This window comes from Rhamphochromis sp. 'chilingali' (assembly GCF_963969265.1).
Source record: "Rhamphochromis sp. 'chilingali' genome assembly, chromosome: 4".
Lineage (NCBI taxonomy): Eukaryota > Metazoa > Chordata > Actinopteri > Cichliformes > Cichlidae > Rhamphochromis > Rhamphochromis sp. 'chilingali'.
Genome location: NC_137948.1, coordinates 24580883 through 24604198, shown reverse-complemented (window position 1 = coordinate 24604198; position 23316 = coordinate 24580883). Strand labels below are relative to the sequence as shown.

The 23316-nt window shown below is 40.3% G+C and overlaps 1 protein-coding gene and 1 pseudogene across 3 annotated transcripts in view; both read left to right on the top strand.

Annotated features, from left to right (window-relative positions):
• tbck (TBC1 domain containing kinase) overlaps nt 1-5560 on the top strand; it is a 57756-nt gene extending 52196 nt beyond the window's left edge. For both annotated transcript variants that reach the window (XM_080881146.1, XM_080881145.1), the window contains exons 25-26: nt 1395-1554; nt 4968-5560. In XM_080881146.1, coding sequence (XP_080737272.1) covers nt 1395-1554; nt 4968-5078 — 271 coding nt within the window. In that variant the 3' untranslated portion in view covers nt 5079-5560. The remainder of the gene's footprint in view (nt 1-1394; nt 1555-4967) is intronic.
• Nucleotides 5561-6270: 710 nt separating this feature from the next.
• Nucleotides 6271-18590, top strand: LOC308396082 (polyunsaturated fatty acid lipoxygenase ALOX15B-like; annotated as a pseudogene). The gene is made up of 14 exons (XR_013974790.1): nt 6271-6568; nt 6784-6988; nt 7154-7235; nt 7487-7609; nt 7694-7797; nt 7932-8098; nt 9002-9145; nt 9774-9977; nt 10334-10420; nt 10520-10689; nt 14694-14815; nt 14961-15061; nt 15554-15724; nt 15884-18590. The product of XR_013974790.1 is annotated as a polyunsaturated fatty acid lipoxygenase ALOX15B-like (transcript).
• The last annotated feature ends 4726 nt before the right edge of the window (nt 18591-23316 follow it).

Sequence of the window (23316 nt, the reverse complement as noted above, 5' to 3'; positions counted from 1 at the left end):
AGAGGGATTAGTAAGGAGGGAGTGAGGCTAGGTATGAAGAGGGTGAAGAATGGTTTAAACGGAGGAGGGTAGTGAATACAGTGGACAAAGGATGTTGAATATTGAGCTGTCAGGCAACACGGAAAGAGGAAGACCACAGAGAAGTCTGACAAAAAAATTTAGAAGGGATAGAGTAAGATGGAGGCAGATGATCTGCTGTGCCCTAAGGGCAGCAGCAGAAGCTATTTTAGGTATTTTGCACAATAGATTGTTTACCCTGGTTAATGTTGTATTTCACATTTTATGTGTAAATTCTCTTCCTTCTTAAGCTATAATCATTTTACAGACCCACTGGGCTAAATGAAAGAGAAAGCTGAAACCTGGGTTGTTTCTTTCATGAAAAGTTGATGTTTTAGAGATGCAGCCTTTTCCCAGAACAGCAGCCGTATCCATGGCCTTGATGTGCATAAATGCACGCAGTCGTCTATATAAAACATCCCCGGCAGATTAAAAATGAAGCTTGTCACAATCAATGCCCTCTTTTCTATTTTTTTGTTTTGTTTTTTGTTTTTGTTTTTTGCTCTGAATATAATTACAGAATTGCATAAAGGCATTCGTTTTGTTGTTACAGGATGCAGTACAATAGACACAGAAACCCTCAAACACAGAAAATTCAAAGCACCAGAAAGAGTGAGGCTCAAAGGTTCAGCTCATCAGTGGAAAGGCTGATTGGCTAAGAGGTTAAAGAGCCATTAATCAATAAGGATTAGTGGCAAGATTAGAGATTTTGAATTGGCAGTTTCTGTGACAAAATTTCTTCTCTGGAGCATACTGATAGGCTCCACAGCCCAGCTCACATGGTCAAAAGGGATTAGGCCACTTTACAGGATTTGGCAAACCTTTTTCACCTCTGTTATGGTCTTTGGCAAACCCTTTTTGTGTGTTTATGTAGTTGCAAATGGTATGGTTTGATTTGGTAAACGTAGAAACGTATTGCAACAAAGCTAATGCACTCAGAAAAAGTTCGTTGTCTGGTTTTTATTCAGTATATCAATCTGGGGTTGTTCAATGAGGTACCTTTCCTCTGTTTTTTCTTCTTCTTTTTATATCCTTATTATTACGTTTCTTTTTTTATTTCTCTCATCTTTCGCCCTTTCTATTCTTCACATCCTCTTCGCTTTTCCACACCTCTGCATTAAAGTTTGTCTTACATATGATTTGTACTAAAAGTCAGCCTGATCAGAATTATAACAAGCACTCACTGAACTTACGCAATATTGTTATGTACTGGTGTATCTGCTGTTTTTCAGTAATACAGCGACTCCCATGAAATGACACACAAGCACACACACTACACACAAACACATTTTTGGCCTTGCTTCTTCGCCATTATTCCTTAACTCCTCTGCCTCCAGCTTCAACAGAGGCCACATTTCTGGAAGCATCAACATTCCCTTCAACACGACTTTTGGTCCGGAAAATGAGGTGGTGCAGTGTCCCGCTGCAGGAGGCCTCCAGAGCTATAGAGGGCGTGTCATTGTGGTCATCAGCCACAACATGAAGAGTGCTGCTATGGTGAGAAAGCAGTCATCCACGTATATGTGTGCAGCACCTCAGTATGCGCAGTATTTTTACATGAAGAAAATATGAATTAACACAGAAGCATAATGTTTCAAGGGCTGAAATCACTATTGACTTTTCTGGTTATTCAATTCAGTTTTATTTGTACAGTGCCAAATCACAACAAACAGTCACCTCAAGGCACTTAATATTATGAGGTAAAGAGCCTACAATAATACAGAGAAACCCCAATAATCAGATGACCCCTGTGTGCAACCACCTTGGTGACAGTGGGAAGGAAAAACTCCCTTTTAACAGAAAGAAACCTCCAGCAAAACCAGGCTCAGGGAGGGGCGGCCATCTACCGTGACTGGTTTGAGGTGAGGGGAGGGAGACAAGACAGAAGACATGCTGTGGAAGAGAGCCAGAGATAAATAATAACTCATAATTAAATGCAGAGTGGTGAATAACACATGGCAAGTGAAAAGGGATGAGAGAAAGAGTGCATCATGGGAAGCCCCAGCAGCCTAAGTCTATTGCAGTGTAACTAAGGAGGGTCATCTGATCCAGCCCTAACTATATGCTTTGTCAAAAAGAAAAGTCTTACACCTAATGTTAAAAGCAGAGAGGACATCTGACTCCTGAATCCAAGTTGGGAGCTGGTTCCACAGATGATGGGCCTGAAAGCTGTAGGCTCTGCCTCTCATACTACGAAGAGCTCTATTGGTATGATATGTTATTATGAGTTCTTTAAGATAAGATGAGGTCTGATCTTGGTCAAAAACACCTCTAGGATTCCTCACAGTGTTATTGGAGGCCAAGGTAAGTATTTGGTTAAACACCATATATCTAAGATTTTGGGTGCTGAGTACAATCATGTCTGTTTTATCTCAATTTAGAAGCAGAAAATTAGAGGTCATCCAGGTCTTTATGTCTGTGTGTGTGTCTCTGGCTTTATAGAAAGATAACACTGGGTATGATCTGCATAGCAGTGAAAATGTATGTATGAAGCAGGTAAAATGTAAACAGAACTGGTCCATCCAAAAAAACATCCAAAAAGTTTAACTTTTGTCTCGTCAGTCCAGAGAGTATTTTCAATAATATTTCAATTTGTTTGATGATCTGAAACATGTAAGTGTGACAAATATGCAAACAACTGCAGGTGTAAATGTGACTGCAAATGGTTGGTCTGTCCCTGTGTATTAGCCCTTGTGACAGACTCAGAACCTGTCCAAGGTGCACCCCACGTCTCACCCTAACCTAGCTGGGATAGGCTCCAGCCCTCCGTGACCCAGATAAGGATAAACAAAAGAGAATGGATAGATGGATTCAAACCACTGCAGCACAGTACCTTTGATATGTACAGCGTGCTCTAATTGCTGTAATAAAATATTACAGTCAACAGTATCGAATGCTGCACTGAGGTCTAGTAGAAAAACCACAGAGATGAGTCCACTGTCAGAGACTATAAGATGATCATTTGTAACTTTCACTAAAGCTGTTTCTATACTGTGATGAGCTCTGGATCCCGACTGAAACCCTTCAAATAAATCGTTCCTTCGCAGATGATCAGTTAGCAGTTTTCTAACTACTCTTTTAAGAAATTTTGAGGTAAAAGTGTATAGATCCTTATGTATAACTGTTAGGTTATAATGGGGATAGACTAGTAACGGTCTTGTCCTTGCAACAAAAACAAACAAATAAACAAACAAAGTAACTAACTATATTCATGGTTTTCATGGCCATGAAAATGTCGATCACCAGGAGTCAGAAAAAGTCCTGAACTTAAACTTTAATTTAGTGGTGGATGAAATTAATTTGTCCTTAACTGTTTGTGACCCTCCTTGACTTCTAAGTGGATCTAATTTCTCATTAGTTGTGCAATAAAGTTAACCAATTACAACATTTATCAATTTCTTTCTGTCCTTCACACATTACAATAACCTGTGAATTGTGATGGATTGTGAGTGAGATGAGCTACTACATCGCTAACATTATGGTCCAGTTTTTAGTTTTTTAAAAACTGCTTTCTGGAACTGATGCAAGCATTTTGACAACTTGTTTTTGTTCATAGGAGCATTTGTTTGAGCATATATTTAATAAGATAAAACAATCAATCTTCTGTTTCACGACTACTAAAAATTAATACTTAGTCTTGTCGATATTAAATATTTTGTGAAGGCAATAATCTTTAAATTCAGGCCTCTGTCTTGTAAAATTCAGCCATCTGTTATATAAAGCCACACTGAGATTATTGGTCTGGCGTACAATGTAATAAATAGTTCATTGGAACATTTTGAACATTAGCAGATTATATTTTACATAAATCACCATCTGATATTTCAGTGAACAAAAATAAATTTGCCCACTTCAGCATAACACAAGAGAGAACTACACTGATCATCGTACATTCTCCTTTCGTGCTCTTCTTGGAATAAATTAGCCAAGCTGGCATTTATAAACTCAGCAGGGATAGTGCTTCAGGCAAAATCCCAATTTAGAAAAGATGCCCCCCTTCCATATGTTAGAAAGTGAAAAAGAAATAGTTCTTATTAACTGAGAAGACAATCCTGCATTTTCTTTATTAAAGGGAAGCATCAGAACTTTGCTGCGTTTAACCTTTTAATGGTCCACATGATCAGTATACAGTCGTGTGGCTGTGGCTTTATCCCTGTCGTGTTTTGCATGGTGATAATCATGTTCTTTCATTTCAAGCCAAGTATCAAACATAATGATTTTTTTGTCATTATCATCATATATATGATTTGACAATTATTCATGTAACAGGATCACCTGAAATTTTTAATTAGGAGGTTTTAAGAAGCTGTTTTTGAAGAATTTGTGGATTTAATGTCAGAGACACACTACTTAATGTCAGAGACATAAGAAATCCATAAGGCCTTTTAATCACCTAGGTTATGAAATGAAATTATCAAAATTTAATTTCCTTACCATTTTACTGTGGTTAATAATTTGGTTAGAATAAGGTCAACCCCAGTTCAGCGGGTATCAGGGTTTTTTTTTTTTTTATAATTGCATGAGTAGCAGAGGAAGAGGTTTTGCAATCATATTCCCCTCCTTGGTTTCACCATGTAACTGACACAACAAAGGTTCAATGAGGAGTCACAGAGAAATATAAAATGTTTAATTCTTAAACTTAAAAATGTACTGAATTAGTGCATTTTTATGTTAAGGCGTAATCCCGCAGTCTGATGTGTAAATTTATGCTGAGCTTGTCTCAGAGAGGTTGATAAACCAATTTTACATTGGAGTATTTTGCAGTGGTGGATTTGCCTTTTATAACTACAGAGAAACTAGAACTACTTAAGTCCTAAATATTAGTAATACAGCAGACAGAAAAAGTTGAACAAAACCAATAAATCTGAAGTATTCAGTTTTTGATGGGAACTTTCTCTTTTTTTCTGCAGTTTGCTGCACATCTAGTGAAGATGAGTTTTCCACGTGTTTGTAACCTGGACGGAGGGATCAACAAGCTGAAGCCCACCGGGCTCCTGACGGTCCCTTCCCCGCAGATCTGAGCCTCTGCCTTAGCTTGACTTTAAAATAAAGGGAAAATGAAAAGATTGTAAATAGTACTTTGAGCTGACACTGAAGTAAAAAGGGAAATTAGTGAACAAGCATCACCATTGCATTTGGACTTTTTTATATAATCTAACTGTTAATTGTTGCAAAATGACTAACTGCATTGAAATGATCTGCTTTTTTTTAATTCATTTTGGGTTCATGATCATGCTCACAGAGCCATTATGTGATTATTGTTCTGGCTTATTAAACAAGAATAACTGACTAACAAGGTAATGATCCCATGTAGAAGTGCATTACACAGACTGAAAAAATGTGCTTAAAAATGTGCTTATAAATCTGCTGGCGCCCTAAACCAGCCTTTATCAAAACCTGCTTGTTTAGAGCAGCTGCTACTGTATGTAGTGTATTAGTTTACACTAATAATTTAGCTGCCTGTGATCACTGTGTTTGTGTGAGAAACAATAAAAAGACACATACAACAGTTTTGCAGTTACTTATTAATGAATTTTCTTCATATTTTTCTACGTTCATTTGACCCATGCTGTGCAAAAGGCTTGAGCCACCCCTTATTTAATTGTATTTTGCAACCAAACAGCAAGACTTCTAATTTTTTTTAAGTGATGAGCAATAGTTCAATAGTGCTTTCTGATGGTTATTTTAAAGTTTTTCTTTGGCCATTGGCTGGTTTTTCACTCATTTTCAGTGCAATTCTTGTACCTGATAAATTTCAGAAGAATGTTTTTTTGTTTGTTAAGCAATTTAAAACTGAAAAAGGCACCTAACTCAAAGTTTTACAGACAGAAAATAGTATTTAATACCAACAAAGGTATTTCCAAATAGCTTCAAATTAGCAAAACATTTGGCAGATATCAGCATGGTGTGAGGTGTTTCCAAAAGCCCTTCAGGAAACTGGAGGACAAAAACCGAAGTGACTGGCCAAAAACACACAACAGTTATCAGTATCTGATTTATCCTGAATAGGATAGACGTCATTATTTGCACAACTTTATCAAGAATTTTATCTCAACACATGATTGATGCAACTGACTGGACACTCCCACTGATTTGTGTGAATAAAAAGAAAAATTTGGGGGGGCAACTTCTGACAGAGTAGTTTCTCTAACCTAAATTCTTCATCTCAAGGTAAGAGATGTTTTCACAGGATTTCAGTCAGAAATTATGGGTCATTTAGCATAATGAGTTAAAATAATTGTTTACATTGTCCTTTTCACTGTAATGCAATAATTTTAAATGTTTACATTTCCAAATCAGTGCTAAGAATAATTAGAATTCTCCCCCTACCAGGATTTGACCACATTCAAGAGGGAAAATGGTGCAGTATAAAGTGACCGTATTCACTGGTGATCGCCTTAATTCCACTACTCTCAACAATGTCTTCATTAAGCTGGTGGGCACAGATGGGGAGAGTGATCGCACGTGGCTCATGGGCTTGAAAGGGGCTTCATCCTTTGTCAGAGGAGCTGTAAGTCTGAAATATGCATCTTCATGATTAAATGTATCTCAGGTTTCCTGTATGAGATGATACACAGATGAAATCATTTTTGTGGAAATAAGGGGAATCTATCACCATGAAGATGGTCAAAGCAAACAGTTCACTTCATGGACCACAGTAAATTATAACAGGAATTGTATGCTCGAGTGTTACAGCTCAGCACAAACTGCTATGTCATTCTTTAGGTATCAAAGTTTAAGGTGTCCTGCCCCACTTCCCTTGGAAATCTTGTGCTGATAGAGTTAGACAAACAATCTCTCCCACTGTTCCCGGAGGACGCTTGGTTTTGTGCCAAGGTGGAAGTGAAATCCCCTGAAGGAGACATCTACAGCTTTCCCATCTACCGCTGGATTGCTGATAGCAAGGTGCACCGCTTCAAAGATGGAAAAGGTTTGGGAAACTGTGCTCATCTTAAATCTTGTTCAAACCATTGAAGATGTAAAACAAAGGTTGTAATGAGGCTGAAGCAGTTTCCTAATACAGTATATACCATATTTACAAGAACAACTTGAAACCATTTTTCTTTCTTTCTTTGTTTTCTTTTTTTTTTTATAGCTCTGAGAGTCTTTGAAGACAACCATCATCTTGGCAGGTACAGTCGGCAGCAGGAGATTCAGCAGCGAGAGGAAGACTATCGGTGAGAATTCAGAGCTTATACACATTTTAGCCTTACAGCTCCTGAAACTAGAATACAAATGCTGTCCAGTTATAGCTGAATATCCTAATACTAATGATATTTAACCTTAAAATTAAGCATTGCAGCATATTCTTTGTCTGCTGGCATTAATGAAAAGAAATTAAACTATTACATATGTTGCAGATAAAAAGTATATCATGTCATACTGTAACTAACTTCCTCATCACTTTGCTGTTTCTTTGTCTCATCAGCTGGGATGCATATGCAGAGAAAATACCTCACTCCATGAAGGCAGAAAACCCATTTTCACTCCCGTATGAGGTTCAGTTCTCCTTCACCAAAACTATAGAGTTTCTCTACACTGCTTCCACAGGGTGAAGTTCTGTTACACATATTTTTCTCTTTACTTATCAAAAGTATGTTAAGTATCATAATGAAGTAAGATGAATGTGTTTCAGACTGACTGAGCTGAAGCTGAAGGGACTGGATAACTGTAAGAAGAAGTGGGATAATATTGACAGCATCAATCGAGTGTTTTGCTGCAAAAAGACTGAAATATCAGGTACTGTACTAACATCATAGCATAGTAATGTGTAATTAACTCTTACCCTAAAATTTTCCCTATACCACTATACCAGGTAGATTTTACTGAATGATGAACTGTAAATCGTGAAGGTAAATGTTTCTTTTAAACAGAATATGTTCAGGAACACTGGAAAGAAGATGCTTTCTTTGGCTACCAGTTTCTAAATGGTGTCAACCCCATTTTGATCCAGTGTTGTGCAAACCTGCCCAGTAACTTCCCTGTCACTGATGACATGGTCTTTCCCCGTGGCCAGTGCAGCCTGAGAGATGAAATTAAGGTGATCATCTGAACTCTTTATAATAAATGCACGTTTTTCCACGACCCACTGTCATTGTTGCACTTTTTACTGCACTATTATGTCTGCACTGTCTTGCGCCTGCTCTTTCTTTGTTTTGTTTTTTTTTTTGGGGGGGGGGCGGTTTGGCAATTTTTGCAAACTTGTACTTTATATAATCTGCGGTGTGATCATTGCTTTTAACAATGTAAGAGATAGCTTTAAGATGGCCTTAAGATGTTTATGCATACTGTTATCATATTAAAGGAATTGCAATACATGCTTACAAAACACTTATATCAGGTCATTTTTATTATCGTTTATAAGGTCATATTCTTGTATTAAGCCTTTAGTAGAGGTTCTTGATTAAAACGTTTATTTAGTAGATGACATATACATAGTTTCAGTTCGGTTATTACATATATGAGAGTGGCTTCTGTCTCTCTGTCTGGTGAGAGGTCAGGAGCTAGTCGGCGAGGTGAAATAGGGTACAATTGTGGTTAGCACACACACACACACACACACACACACACACACACACACACACACACACACACACACACACTTAGTTAAAGAGAATCATTTATAGGTGGAAGTTTAATCATGTTTTGCTCGGGGTTGCAAAAGAGCAGTTTGTCGCAGAACTGCTGCTGATGTGTCAAGATGATAAGCGAGCAAGTCACACAGTTTAAAAAGTAGTCCTGTGTTGATATGTTTTATGTAGCACCATGGTCTTGAAAGAACGTTATCTCGTGTTACTGTATACTGTACCACTGCACATGGCTGAAATGACAATAAAACCACCCAACTTAGATTGACTTGATGTTTTGTCAAATAATTGTACTTTTACAGTCACTGACTAAATATTATATCCACACTGATGCAATAACCTGAACTTTTAAACAGAAAGGGAACATATTCCTGTGTGACTACAAGCATCTTGAAGGGGTGAAAACAAACACCATCAATGGGAAGAAGCAGTACTTGATGGCTCCTCTCGTCCTGCTCCACAAAGCTCCTGATGATAAGCTAATGCCGATTGCTATTCAGGTAATTCATAATAATTAACACGGTTGTTTCTGTCCTGGATAGACATGCAACTATTTTGCTGGTAATACCTGAAATGAATAAAGAAAATCAACAGCCTATTTATGCAAGATAATTCATAATATTACTGGAGGGGTTGTATTTGTTGGGTCTGATTACTGGGCGGGATCATAACCCCCCCTGGAAATTACGCCCCTGATCCATATCGCCACTCCTCAAAAGCTGTGTTGCTGTACCGCTCCACCATTTTACTCCTCCCACACAGGGAGGGAAATTGTAGCATGAGTGCAGGGAGAATTAAAAACACACGTTCATTTGATGTTTTTGTTCTTTCAACCTTAACTTTTGTAATTCAAATAATTACATAATTGATTATTAACTGATGATTACACTACTGTGTAGGTTACTGTGCAACCTAATTTTTTTCCCCTTCCTGAGCCATAACCTTGTGGAAAAGTTTAACCCACATTGCTGAGACCAGAGTCTGACATATGAATATATCAAATAGGTTTAATTTATAAACCCCAAAAGTCACAACAGCCAAGCAGTAGGTGTCGTATTTACGTAGCAGACAGAGATAATACAACTCAAAATACGCTAATATGGCCTACTCTGCCCTGTCCATCTGTAGCTGAAGCAGACTCCATCAGATGACAATCCGATCTTTCTTCCTACTGATTCTGAGTACGACTGGTTGATCGCCAAGACTTTTGTGAGAAGTGCAGATTTCAATGAGCATCAGCTCAATGCTCACCTGCTGCGCACACATTTGCTGGCCGAGGTTTTTGCAGTGTCACTGCTGCGCAACGTGCCCATGGTGCATCCTCTGTACAAGGTAACTGACGTTTGCTGAAACTCCGTTTTCTCTCATAAATCATGTCACTGCACGCACTGTTTACTTGAACTCTTCCTATAATTTCTTTCTTAAATTGTTATTTAAATATTCTTTTTTTTTAACTGTAAATTTTTAAATTTAAAATCTGTAAATTTTGTAAATTTCTTTATTGTACTTTAATAGGTATTTCACTACATGTCATAATTTGTATGATTATGTGTGTGATGAATAAAATTTGAGTCTCTTATCAATGTGTCCACAGAGGACCACTGATTGTGCAACAGAGTACCTCAGCATAATAAATACTAAAGTGTTGCCCCAATCATGTCACTAACAGAGTTCCCTCTTTCCCTCAGCTCCTCAAACCACACACACGCTACACTCTGCAGATCAACTTCTTAGCTCGACGCCTTCTCATTTCTGACACTGGCGCTTTCACTTAGGTATGCAAAGAACAGCACTAGACCTTTACTTAAAGAATGTTTTGTTTTTTTATTTCATGTTTAACATTTGTCTTTAACCAGGAGCTGCTTATTGTGTAGTTTGCAGGGTCAGGTGGAGAGGGCATGTTTACGATCCTGCAGAGGTCAGTGTGCTCATTAACCTACAGCTCCCTCTGTATGCCAGATGACATTGCTGAACGTGGCCTAGAGGATGTGCCAAACTTCTTCTACAGGGATGATGGCCTAAAGGTTTGGGATATCATCCACAGGTATCATTAATATATTTTTCTTTTTTTTTCCATCAAGCTGCTGCAATTCAAAGTTTGTAAATAATGCAAATGCATCTGTTACTTTACCTATGATACTGGGTCAAAATTTTACATATTATTTTTATTTTAGTTACTTTAATCTAAAAATTTATTTTCAGTTTGGTGTAACTTCTTTTTGTTTCCAAATTGCTCCTTTCAGTTTATTTTGTTGAAGAACTAGTTTTAGATTTTTATTTCAGTATTGAAAGCAGCTGAATCGCAGTAATGTAAGCATCCCAGCATCAATGCACCAAAATGCACCAGTGCCTTCTCAAACTATTGTATTCATCAAATCAGATCAATAACAGAAAAATACTAAGCCTAAATAGATTTTTTTTTCTTTCATGTTTATTCTATGTGAGTTCACCAAAATGTTTTGCGTGCCTATTTTTTGGTTTAGTTTTAGCTCGGGTCCTCTACCAGAGGCCTGGGAGCTTGAGGGTCCTGCGCAGTATCTTAGCTGTTCCCAGGACTGCGCTCTTCTGGGGCCCGTCCACGCAGGTATGTCCGCTTCATTTATACGAAAGCAACAGCGATATTCCACCACTGTTTCACCATAAATAAATAACATCAATGTAACTAAAGACAATGCAGCACCTGATCCATTTATTGATTTCACACAGATAGATACAGGTCATTTCCTAAAAAAGGGAAATGTACTATTAACATTCTATCACATGTATGTGATTATTACAGATGTAATTCATATTTCAGAGTAGCAATTGCAAATTACTTTGTGTAATCAAGATGAGAGACCACGGCTATAAAAGCGAAGGTGGATTTGGGAAGCCTGTCGCAGCCATGTCCTGTCCGTATACGCGAGCCACCCTTTGCGGAAGGTGCAAGATTGATAAGGAGAGTTTTCAGAATTCCGCGTATATTGCGGGACAGACAGGATCCTTTAGCTCAGCGCGACAGTGTGCTCATAGAGAGATATCGATTTTCCCGTGAGGATATTATTTACTTAACCAACTTGTTGACGAGGGGGTGCAGGACCACCACCTGTCTTTTTTTTTTGCTCTGCCCTTTTCTTGGTTGCTGTTATAAACAAACAGATCATTCCAGGGTCTCTTTCCAAGAGACGAAAAGCAATATAAGTGATAAATATTACCATTCTGTAGAATATTCTTATATTTCACTTTTACCTGTTCCCATGTTCTAGTGGGTCCTGTTGTGGCTCTAATGTGAAAGGGGATATAATATAACATATTATAATATAATATAATGTAATATAATATTGGATAATATAGTGTGATATGATAAATCTACCCTACCGCCTACTGGTGTTGGCCAGAGGGGCCGATGGCGCGATATGGCAGCCTGGCTTCTGTCAGTCTGCCCCAGGGCAGCTGTGGCTACAACTGTAGCTGCCTCCACCAGTGTGTGAATGTGAGAGTGAATGAATAGTGGCATTGTAAAGCGCTTTGGGTGCCTTGAAAAGCGCTATATAAACCCACTCCATTATTATTGTTATTATTAAATTACTTACGAGTTTAATTTGTCAGCAACTTTCTGCCAGCCCTCTCTCCTTGCTTTTGCAGCCTTTGCAGTGTTCCCTTGCGTTCTGATTAAACTCTGAAACTCCTGAAATCCCTCACTCAAGAGTTCTTGCTCTGCTGCCGAAAAATACCAAGCCGAGCGCGCTCCGTCGACATTTTCGCCGACCAATCAGAGGGTTGCCGATCAATGTTTCCACTATCGATGCGTAGCCCCTTTTACGACACCCAGTGATGTCACATTACTGCGTCCAGCTGTACTAATCGTCAACAGCAGGTGTGTTCGGGGAACCGGATTAGCGAGCTCACGGTTAGCGCGATGGTTTGGTCTTGGATGTGTCATTTGATCTTGGATGTAGTGAGCGACGTACGAAGAACGGGCCCCTGGACAGAGATCTCCGATGTTGTTCCCGGGATCTGCTGGAGCCACTCGCCTAGCTTGGGAGTCACCGCACCTAGTGCTCCGATTACCACGGGGACCACCGTTACCTTCACCCTCCACATCCTCTCGAGCTCTTCTCTGAGCCCTTGGTATTTCTCCAGCTTCTCGTGTTCCTTCTTCCTGATATTGCTGTCATTCGGAACCGCTACATCGATCACTACGGCCATCTTCTTCTGTTTGTCTACCACCACTATGTCCGGTTGGTTAGCCACCACCATTTTGTCCGTCTGTATCTGGAAGTCCCACAGGATCTTAGCTCGGTCATTCTCCACCACCCTTGGGGGCATCTCCCATTTTGACCTCGGGACTTCCAGGTTATACTCGGCACAGATGTTTCTGTACACTATGCCGGCCACTTGGTTATGGCGTTCCATGTATGCCTTGCCTGCTAGCATCTTGCACCCTGCTGTTATGTGCTGGATTGTCTCTGGAGCATCTTTACACAGCCTGCACCTGGGGTCTTGCCTGGTGTGATAGCCTTATGGACCTTGTACTCAGAGCTTGTTCTTGTGCTGCCATGATTAGTGCCTCTGTGCTGTCTTTCAGTCCAGCTTTGTCCAGCCACTGGTAGGATTTCTGGATATCAGCCACCCCCTCTATCTGCCGGTGGTACATACCGTGCAGGGGCCTGTCCTTCCGTGATGGTTCCTCGTCTCCCTCCTCTTTCTTGGGTTTCTGCTGCCTGAGGTATTCACTGAGCACTCGGTCAGTTGGGGCCATCTTCCCAATGTATTCGTGGATGTTCGTTGTCTCATCCTGGACTGTGGTGCTGACACTCACCAGTCCCCGGCCCCCTTCCTTCCGCTTAGCGTACAGCCTCAGGGTGCTGGACTTGGGGTGAAACCCTCCATGCATGGTAAGGAGCTTTCTTGTCTTTATGTCAGTGGCGTCTATCTCCTCCTTTGGCCAGCCTATTACCCCAGCAGGGTACCTGATCACGGGCAGGGCGTACGTGTTGATGGCCCGGATCTTGTTCTTACCATTCAGCTGACTCCTCAGGACTTGCCTGACCCTCTGCAGGTACTTGGTGGTTGCAGCTTTCCTAGTGCAGTCAGCTTCTTCAGCCAGTAGGCGTGAACCATATCGGGGCCTGGTCCAACTCTTCATACTAGAGACCCTTGCTTGGATGTCTGCCACCATGATGGTTACTGGACCCTGTTCAGGGAGGTTGCTATGGTCTGCCCTCAGATCCACTAGCCACTGAGCATTGCCGTTATGGGTTGCGTCCTTCTCCCATATGCCCTTCCAGTATTGCTCCATCTCCAGCCTTGGTGGTGCTGTTCTCTTATTGTTCCCTTGCCACTGAGAGTACACCTTTGCTGGTTTATTCTCCTGCCTTCTATCTCTCTGGTGTACCTCCTCAAGCGGCTGGCCAAGGCTGTGAGTCTTTGCTTGGCAGTTTCCAAGGCCTCAGGTATGGACAGCTTGCTGTATTTTTTATGCACCTTCTTTGTCGCACCTTTCTGCAATTCCGTTAGTTGGCTAACCTCCCTCCGTGCTACTTTGATCTTGCCCTCTAGCCTCCTTCTCCATGGAGGGTACTGCCCCTTGTGGCTGTTCAACTTGTAGCCAAGCATCTCACTGATCACTGCTGCCGTATTGTAGATCAGCTTGTTAGTGTCAGTAATCGTGGTTGTAGGTATTGTCCGTAGTGCTGCATTAACATCATCTAGCAGACCTTCTGAGGGTACTTCACGTAATCTTGGTAACCGGCTATGGGGGATCCAGGTTTCAAGCTTGGCCGTAATCCTATCTTTCAGGTCAGTTCCTCTCGCACTCAACAATCCTTCTCCTATCGCACTTGGGGCTTTGTACCCAATCTCGGGTGGGGGTGATGATATCTCCCCCCTGACCTGGCGTCCTGGCTCCCCCTTGCCATAGCATTTATGTTGTACCTCGTCAATCTCTAGCTGTGAGAGCAGTCCCTTCTTTCGAATGTTGGAACACTGAGCTATTAGTTGTTTTGCCATCTTGGGTATCGAAGAATCGAAAATATATTTTACTCAGTGTATTCCCATTTCTCAAAGGTTTGTGCAGGGAATGCTCGGCTACTACTACAAGAGTGACCGTGAGGTCCAGGAGGACTCTGAACTTCAGAAGTGGATTTTGGACATTTTTGAACACGGGTTCCTTTCTCAAGCAGAAACAGGTGGGCTTTATACAATATTTGAATATTTACGATGATGATGATAATGGTGATTTATCCATTTAGGATTATATTGCAAAAATAAGTAACTTTTGTTTGTTCGCCTAAATATATTTAAGTGACGCAGTTATTTTTCTGTGTTTAACAGGAATTCCTCAGAGATTTACCTGTGTGACTGCGTTGGCCAAATTTGTCACCATGGTGATCTTCACCTGCTCAGCCCAGCATGCAGCTGTGAACAGTGGACAGGTATATAAAACCTAATTCAACCTAATTATTTAAAATGTAAATAAAAACAGAATGATTCATTGATTTGTAGATGTATTTACAATAGAACATAGTAAACATATGAAATGTTTAAACTGAGAAAATGTAACCTTACAAGAAAAATAATGCCTCATTTTGTATTTGATGGCAGAAAAATATATTTAAAAAAGGTAGGACGGGGCTTTGTGTACTACTCTGACACACTGTAGCATCCCCTCTTCTTTTACCAACAGTCCACAAACATCTGGGAACTGAGGAGATCTGAGAGAGGAGTGTCCCATTCTCGTCTGATATATGATTCTAGCTGCTAAACAGTCCTGGGTCTACTGTGTTAGTGTTTCATTTCATGATGCATCAAATGTGTTTTCAACTGTTGAAAGGCCTGCATTATGAAGCCATGATCTTCTGATAGATGAAACACCATGATTATTGCTCTTATTAATCAGTTATCCTTTACTCCTTGATTAAATGCAGTATGACTATAGTGGCTGGATGCCCAACACTCCCATCTCCCTGCAACTCCCACCACCAACCACAAAAGGGACGACAAGCGAGGCCACGATGTTGGCCACCTTCCCTGATGTCAATGTAACAGCTCAGGGCATGGCCACCATGTGGCTGCTCAGCAAGCAGTCCAGTGACTTTGTAAGGAGCAAAGATTTCATTAAGAATGACAGAAATTATGTTTAAATTCAAGTTTTGTGAAAAAAAAATACATATGTATGCAATAATTTTTAGGGGCTAATTTCATAAATAATTTGAATGCTGTTGAAGAAAAACTGAATGTATCATTGTTCTTATTAGGTTCCCCTTGGCCAGTACCCAGAGGACCACTTCACTGAGGAGATTCCCCGCAAGATATTAAAGGATTTTCAGATGGAGCTGGAAGATTTGAGTTTAGTCATTAAAGCCAGAAACAAGCGTTTAGAAGTGCCATACACCTACATGGATCCAGCAGAGGTAGAAAACAGCGTGGCCATTTGAATATTAGAAGACTCAGCTGTGAGATAAAATTCAGTTCCCTCTTCAAATAAAAGCAGCCAAAGAAAGTTCTGACTTTTACTGATGAAATAGCTGAAATAGAACTTAACGTTTCTAATTATTGTATGCTGATTTGTGAATTTTATCCATCTGCTGTGATGTGTTCTATAGATTAGAAACTTAAAACCTCTTCTGATTTTCAATAAACTGTCCCATCCATTCAAAAACATGTCAAAGAAAACTGATATTATTGTGAACAAATCATGACTTTTTTTAGTGATTGATTTTTGTTAAAGTCTGTCTTAAAGAAGTCTCAGCCTCTGAGCTTTTTTGGCTTAAAAAAAATTGAGAGAACTCCTGCATTTCTACCATACAGACATTTATTTATTTTTAGAAATATGTCTCTCTTCTGTCTTATATGCATGTGTATGTTTGAGGGCATGTTCTGTTTACCTCAGAGTTGATCAATCTGTGTTTGTCTGTCTCCCTGTAAAATGCTCACCTGCCAAAGCTCTACTAATTAACTCACCTGTTCCTCATCTGGTTATCAAGCTGGCTTCTTAAGGCTAAAGTAAATACTCAGCCATCATTAGATTGTGCTCTGCCCTTTGGCCCTTAGTTTATTTTTTGGAGCTAAACTCTGTGTCTGTGAAGACCTCTCACTGTATTTGGATTTCCTTCGAGTTTTTGTGACAGTGTGTGTGTATGACCACAGATGGAATTCATAGCATTACAGACACGTTTTTCTTACTCGTTTCTCACATCCTGTAAATCCTATGTTAATCTTTTCCCGCTCTACAGTGGCTGTTGTTTAATGTTGGCCATCCTACACTTCTGGTTTCCGTTGTAGAAATTATTTTCTAGTTTTTTTTGGGGGGGGGGGGTTGTATGGTATCTTGTCAGCTCTCATTACTATAATATGACTTTGCATTATACAGAGCGTCATTTAACACCATCCACCCATTCGCTTCCGCTTATCCTTTTTCTTAGGGTTGCGGGGGCTGCTGGAGCCTATCCCAGCTGCCAAAGGGCGAGAGGCAGGGTACACTCTGCACGGGTTGCCAGGGCTAACACACAGAGACAGACAACCATTCGCACTCACATTCACTCCCACATTCACTGGTGACAATAGTTATGGGTCTTGTTATGTTATTCAGCGGTGTTGAGTTGTTTGGACTTTTTTTAGTAAATATCTAGTAAATCTCTAATTCTTGGTTTTTCTTGGCTTTATATTCATGTTCCCTTAGTGCTAACTTAGTGCGCTAGTTCTGTTCTCAGTCCTTAGTCTTGTATATTATATTTTTTCCTAGATTTATGGGTCAAGTCTCGACCAGTGATTTTCTCCTTCCTGTTTTATTTTGGCTTCCAGTGTCTGGACCGTCGGCTCTTTTCCTGGAAACAATGCTCAACTTTAAGTTCAACCTTCATCTACCCTGTCCTACATTTGGGTTCTCAATCTTTCACCATTCATCATAGCTGAATCTGATAACTGTGACCATTTTCATACTGTGAAGTCATTGTCATATTAAAACTCTTTGTTGTATCTGCTGAAGGCACCCATCAAAAGATGGGTGCACTGCAGTTGTAAAGGAAACGACATAGCCAGAAACAATATTCAAGTAACTTGTGGCTACAAGGCTCAGTTGGTACTAAGTTGGGCCCAAAATGTTACAACACCACCAGGCTAAATTGCTGAATTTAAAAAAAAAAAAAAAAAAAAGCATTTATACAGTATTTTCACCGTCGCTGCCTTCCGCACGGCTGGCCTCCAGACCTGCTCTGTTATGAGCTATTGAGCCATCGACCCCCAGGGCGACCCCCTGAACTGTGTTTGAACTGTTTTTGTGAGCTCTGATTTTGTTTCAAGTCCTGGGCCCCCCACCACCCACCTGGGTTTCTGTCAAGGTACTGGGAGTGATCCAGTGTTTTGTGTTTGACTCCCTCCGTGCATCTTCCCATGTTGCACTCTGTTTTACCTCCATGTGTCATCCTGCATATCATTCTGTGAGTCATGGTTTCAAGTTTGTGTAGTTTTCCTAGTTTATTTATCTTATGTCTGTGAAGGTTCTCAGTCATCCAGGTCATCGTAGTCAAAGGAGCTTGCAAAGAAAAGCGTCTGGACTTCTTTAAGTTACATACGGGCGATCGTGGCTCAAGAGTTGGGAGTTCGCCTTGTATTCGGAAGGTTGCCGGTTCAAGCCCCGGCTTGGACAGTCTCGGTCGTTGTGTCCTTGGGCAAGACACTTCACCCGTTGCCTACTGGTGGTGGTCAGAGGGCCCGGTGCCGCCAGTGTTCGGCAGCCTCAGCTCTGTCAGTGCGCCCCAGGGTGGCTGTGGCTACAATGTAGCTTGCCATCACCAGTGTGTGAATGGGTGGATGACTGGATATGTAAAGCGCTTTGGGGTCCTTAGGGACTAGTAAAGCGCTATATAAATACAGGCCATTTACTTGAAGACGTTTCTTTGCAAGCTCCTTTGACTTTATTTATCTTAGTTTCTATCCTCGCCACCTCTGTTTCTGTCTGAATTATCACATCATATAAATAAAGCTCACTCATCACATCTACGTCAATGCCTGCTTTTGGGTCCTTTTCCCTTTAGCCCCACACAACTGCCGCCGCAGCCATAACACTTAAGACTCAATGTTTCATTTACAGGAGAGATGTTTTAGCATAATTACAGCAATAAACTAGAAAGAGTAAAATAATGAAAATTGCACAATATTTACAAAAATCAGTTAAAAGAGCTATAAATCCTTCTGCAGGGTAAGGGGAAAGCCCTCTTTCTAAACTCTGTACGAACTGTTTACAACGAATGTCATGAAGTCATGGAGACCACAGCATGACTAAACATGTAATCTGATAAGAGGTGAGTAAACCATATTTTTATAGATAAAATACCAGTGAACCATCCTGTGTAGTTCTAGTGAAGACAAGTCAGCTAGAGAATATAAAGTACAGCAGTGTCTTGAAGGTTTTGCTGTGAGTTATAAATTTTAAAGCTCTGTGATAAGCAGAGTCCAACTGATAGAGAGAATGAGCAGGGTCATACATGCAATTCATTCATTCAATCATGTGGCCTCCTTTTTACCCCTCCTGGAGCATTGTAAAAAGGAGGTTAATGCAAGTTCCAAGTATACCGTATTTACAAGAACCTTATTTTCTTTTTTTCTCTGAGACTCTTTGAAGACATCCCTCATCTAGGCAGGTTCAGTCAGGTACAGCAGGAGCTTAAGCAGCAACAGGAAGAGAGCTCAGAGCACGCACACATTTGAGCTTTATGGCCCCTGAAACTAACATGCAAATGCCCTCCAGCTACAGCTGAATCTGCTAATATTATGCATACTTAAGGTTTAAATGAAACATTACAATAATTGTTGGCTGGATTAGGGTTAACTAATTATAATTCAAGACATTGCAGAGTATATTGTGTATATATAATGTTTTAAATTCTGCAGCCTGGCAAATTAAATGAAAGCGATCGTCTCACACTTGTAAAAAAGTAGAAAGAACATTTTCTTGTATCAAGTACTTGATCTTAGCAATAACGTACACATTCACTGAGCCAATGTTGTATCTACTCTGTTACAATATTCTGAACTTCCAGACAGAAAGGGAGCACATTCCTGTGTGACTAAAGCAAACCACCAATTACAAGAAGCTAAGTAAGTAAGTAAGTAAAATTTATTTATATAGCACATTTCACAGATAAAAATCACAAAGTGCTTTACAGTAAGATCAGACATACAAGTTAAAATTAATTAAATTAGTTAAAAGCCTGTTTGTATAAAAATGTCTTCAGCTGCTTTTTAAAGGAGTCAGTAGAGTCTAGACAGCGTAAAGACAACGGCAGAGAGTTCCACAGCCTAGGTGCCAGTGCCTGAAAAGCCCGATCCCCACGTGTTTTAAATCTAGTACGTGGGACCACCAGTAGCCTCTGACCTGAAGACCTAAGTGCTCGGGATGAAGCATGAGGTTTCAACAGGTCAGAGATATACTGGGGAGCTTCACCGTGCAGAGCTCTAAAAGTTACAACTAAAATTTTAAAATGAACCCTAAAATTTACAGGCAACCAATGAAGAGAAGCCAAAACTGGCGTAATGTGTGACCTCTTGTTTGTACCAGTTAAAAGTCTTGCCGCTGCATTCTGTACAGACTGAAGGCGATCCAGAGCTGATTTGTTAAGACACATAAAAAGACCGTTACAATAATCCAAACGAGAAGAGATAAAAGCATGAATAATCATCTCAAGTTCTGCCTTTGACACCAGTAGCCTGAGTTTAGAAATGTTTCTTAGATGATAAAAACAGTTCCGGACAAGTTGTTTAGAGTGTTTCTCAAGAGACATTGAACTGTCAAATATAACACCTAAGTTTCTGAGACTCGACTGAAATGAAGGGTCTAAAAAACTGATATGCTGCCTAATTTCTGAGAGCATGTGAGCATGCTCAGAGCTACACAGAGCTCCTGATGATAAACTAATGCTGATTGCTGTTTACCTGTCACGATCCTGGGTCTTAGGACCCAGTGTTTTGAGTTTTAGTTCATTTTGATGTTTATAGTATGTTTAGCTCATTAGGCCTCCTATGTTGATTTGCTTATTAGTTCCCCCTTGTGTTTCAACCCATGTTAAGTCTCCCCTGCCCTTCATGTCTCTCTGTGCCCCCTCTGTTCTGTTTATGGTGTGTCTTTGCATGTTTGAGTTTCTTGTTTTCTGTCACCCTGCATTGTGCATTATGTTCTCATGGTTGGTCTTTTGTTACTCCCTCTAGTCTAGTCTCTTGTGTTCAAAGCTGAGTATTTCCCTCTGTGTATTTTGGTTCTTAGACCTCTGCCTTATGGTTTGTCTCTGTTTCTTAGTTGCTGTCTCCACTGTGTCTAGTTCGCGTCTCTGTGTGATACTTCCTGTTTTACTTTGAAGGTCCATGCCTCATGTGAGTGTTTCTAGTTTTGCGTCTCTGTCTCGTCCAGTCCTGATTTCTCCCAGCTGTGCCCTCCTTCTGTGTCTCATTCCCTCGTTATCCCTCTGTGTATTTAAGCCCTGTGTTTCTCTTTGTCAGTGTCGTAGTCTCCATCATAGCTGTGTGATTTTTCCCTGTGGCTCTTTGTGCTTTAGTTTTCCCAGTTTAGTTTATTTTGTATTGTTTTTCGTGTCCCACTTCACGCCAGCAATAAAGCTGTGTTTTTTGAGTTTACCTTTTGTCTCTGTGAGTTTGCGTTTGGGTCCTCTCCTGCCTGCCACACAGCCGAAACATGACATTACCTAATTCAGTTCACCTGAGCTTTATTTATATAGCACCAATTCACAGCAGTTGTAAAGACCTACAATATTGAAAATATCCCCTGTGAGTAAGCACTTGGCGATGATAGGAAGGAAAAACTCCCTTTTAACAAAAAGAGGCCTACAATACTGGGTCATAAGTTTATTATTAGTTCAGTTTATTAATTTTTATTTAAAAAAATCACTTTGGTCTAGCTTCAGTTAAACCTAACCACTCGGCTGGATTACTTTAATGCACTTTATATAGGGTTCAGCACATCATATATTACCCATCTACAGAGGGTGCAAAATACCGCAGCTTGTCTTTTAACAGGAACTCTAAAGTTTGAGCACATTTCCCCTGTTTTAGCTTCACTTCACTGGCTGCCCATTTCTTTTAGGATTCATTTTAAAATTATTTTATTTGCTTTTAAAGCTCTCCATGGCCTAGCCCCATGTTACAGCCTTATACACCCACCCGCTCTCTCAGGTCAGCTGATCAGCTGCTCCTGAATGTACCTAGGACTGGGCGTAAACTTAGAGGAGATCGTGCTTTTTCTGTAGCAGCTCCCAAACTGTGGAACGATCTCCCTTTAGAGATTAGACAGGCCACTTCCATACCTGTTTTAAAGTCACTCCTGAAAACCCACCTCTTTACCCTGGCCTTTGACACCACGTGAGATGTTGGTTTTTATTTTTTATTTTTATTTTAGTTGATTCTATGTTGTTTTCTTTTCTTTTTTTTAAATATAGGGCTATTTTAATTTTAAAGTGCTTTACAAATAAAATTGTATTGGATTCAGTTAGTTTCCAGATTTCTTCTTTAAGTTTTTATTGTTTTTATTGAAAAACTAGTTTTAGTTCAGTTTATAAAATTGTGAAAGCTGTTGAATCAGTCATGTAGACATCCCAGCCTCAGACAAATGTACCAAAGCTTCAAACTCATTTATAGATCAAACCTGAACAAAAAGGCCAAACCTGTCAGGGTCCCTGTGCCTACCCGGTCGGCTCAGCATGGCTACATATGTTTTTATATTCTTCTTTTGTTCCTGCTCTCTCCCTCCCCCTCTTTCCCTCCTCCCTCTGCCTGGGCGGAGCTCACCTGTGGGCTCCTGCCCTTGGCCCACGCACCTGGTCGCAATCACGCACCTGTGGCTCATCACGAGTGTTCCAGCTCCTTTATAAGATCGCAGCTCTGTGTTTCTCAACGCTGGACCGTTGCCGACCCTCGTCAGTGTAACCGTTACTTCTAGAGTTACTTCTAGAGTGTTTTCACAGCGATTTGCCTTATAATCCCTTCGTGTCTCTGTGTACAGATTCCCTGGACCAACCCCTGTGTTACCTGAGTGATTGGAGTGTGAAGAGGAGCGTGAGTGGACGGAGTGTGTGTGTGTGACTTTCGGCGTCTTTCCCGTTCGTGTGTGGACCCCCGGAGCCCGGCTTTCCCCTCGCTTTTGTAAATAATCACCTGGTGTATCGTAATAAAGACTCTTGTGCTTTCAAGACCTAGAGCCTGCATGTGAGTCTGTTCAGTCCCGCTGTGACAAAACCTAAGTGCATTTATTATAAGTTTTATCTAAGTGGCATTTTACTTCAAGGCATTCAAATATTTCATGTCTACTTTTTACTGTAGCTTTACTAAAAGACCTCAACACAGAGTTGTGAATAATGACTCTGAATGTTTCGAAGACTTTTCCATGCTGTACTTATTTCTTTCAACTGATGAGTAAGCTAAATGAATTAAGTGAAACCAAATTCACCGGAACTCATCACAACAATCAACAATAGTTTTTTTTTGGGTAGACTCAATATGCAGCACTGGTGCACTGACACTGCATTTATATAGACTGAAGCAAAATTCAATAATGCCAACAATGGGAATTGTGAGCTACAGATCCTGAGCTACAGGGGAAAACAGTTTGTAACTCATTCAGAGCACGCAGGATTCCTCTGCAGAGAAGAGACAATGATAAGGCAAATGTATTATCTGTATTATT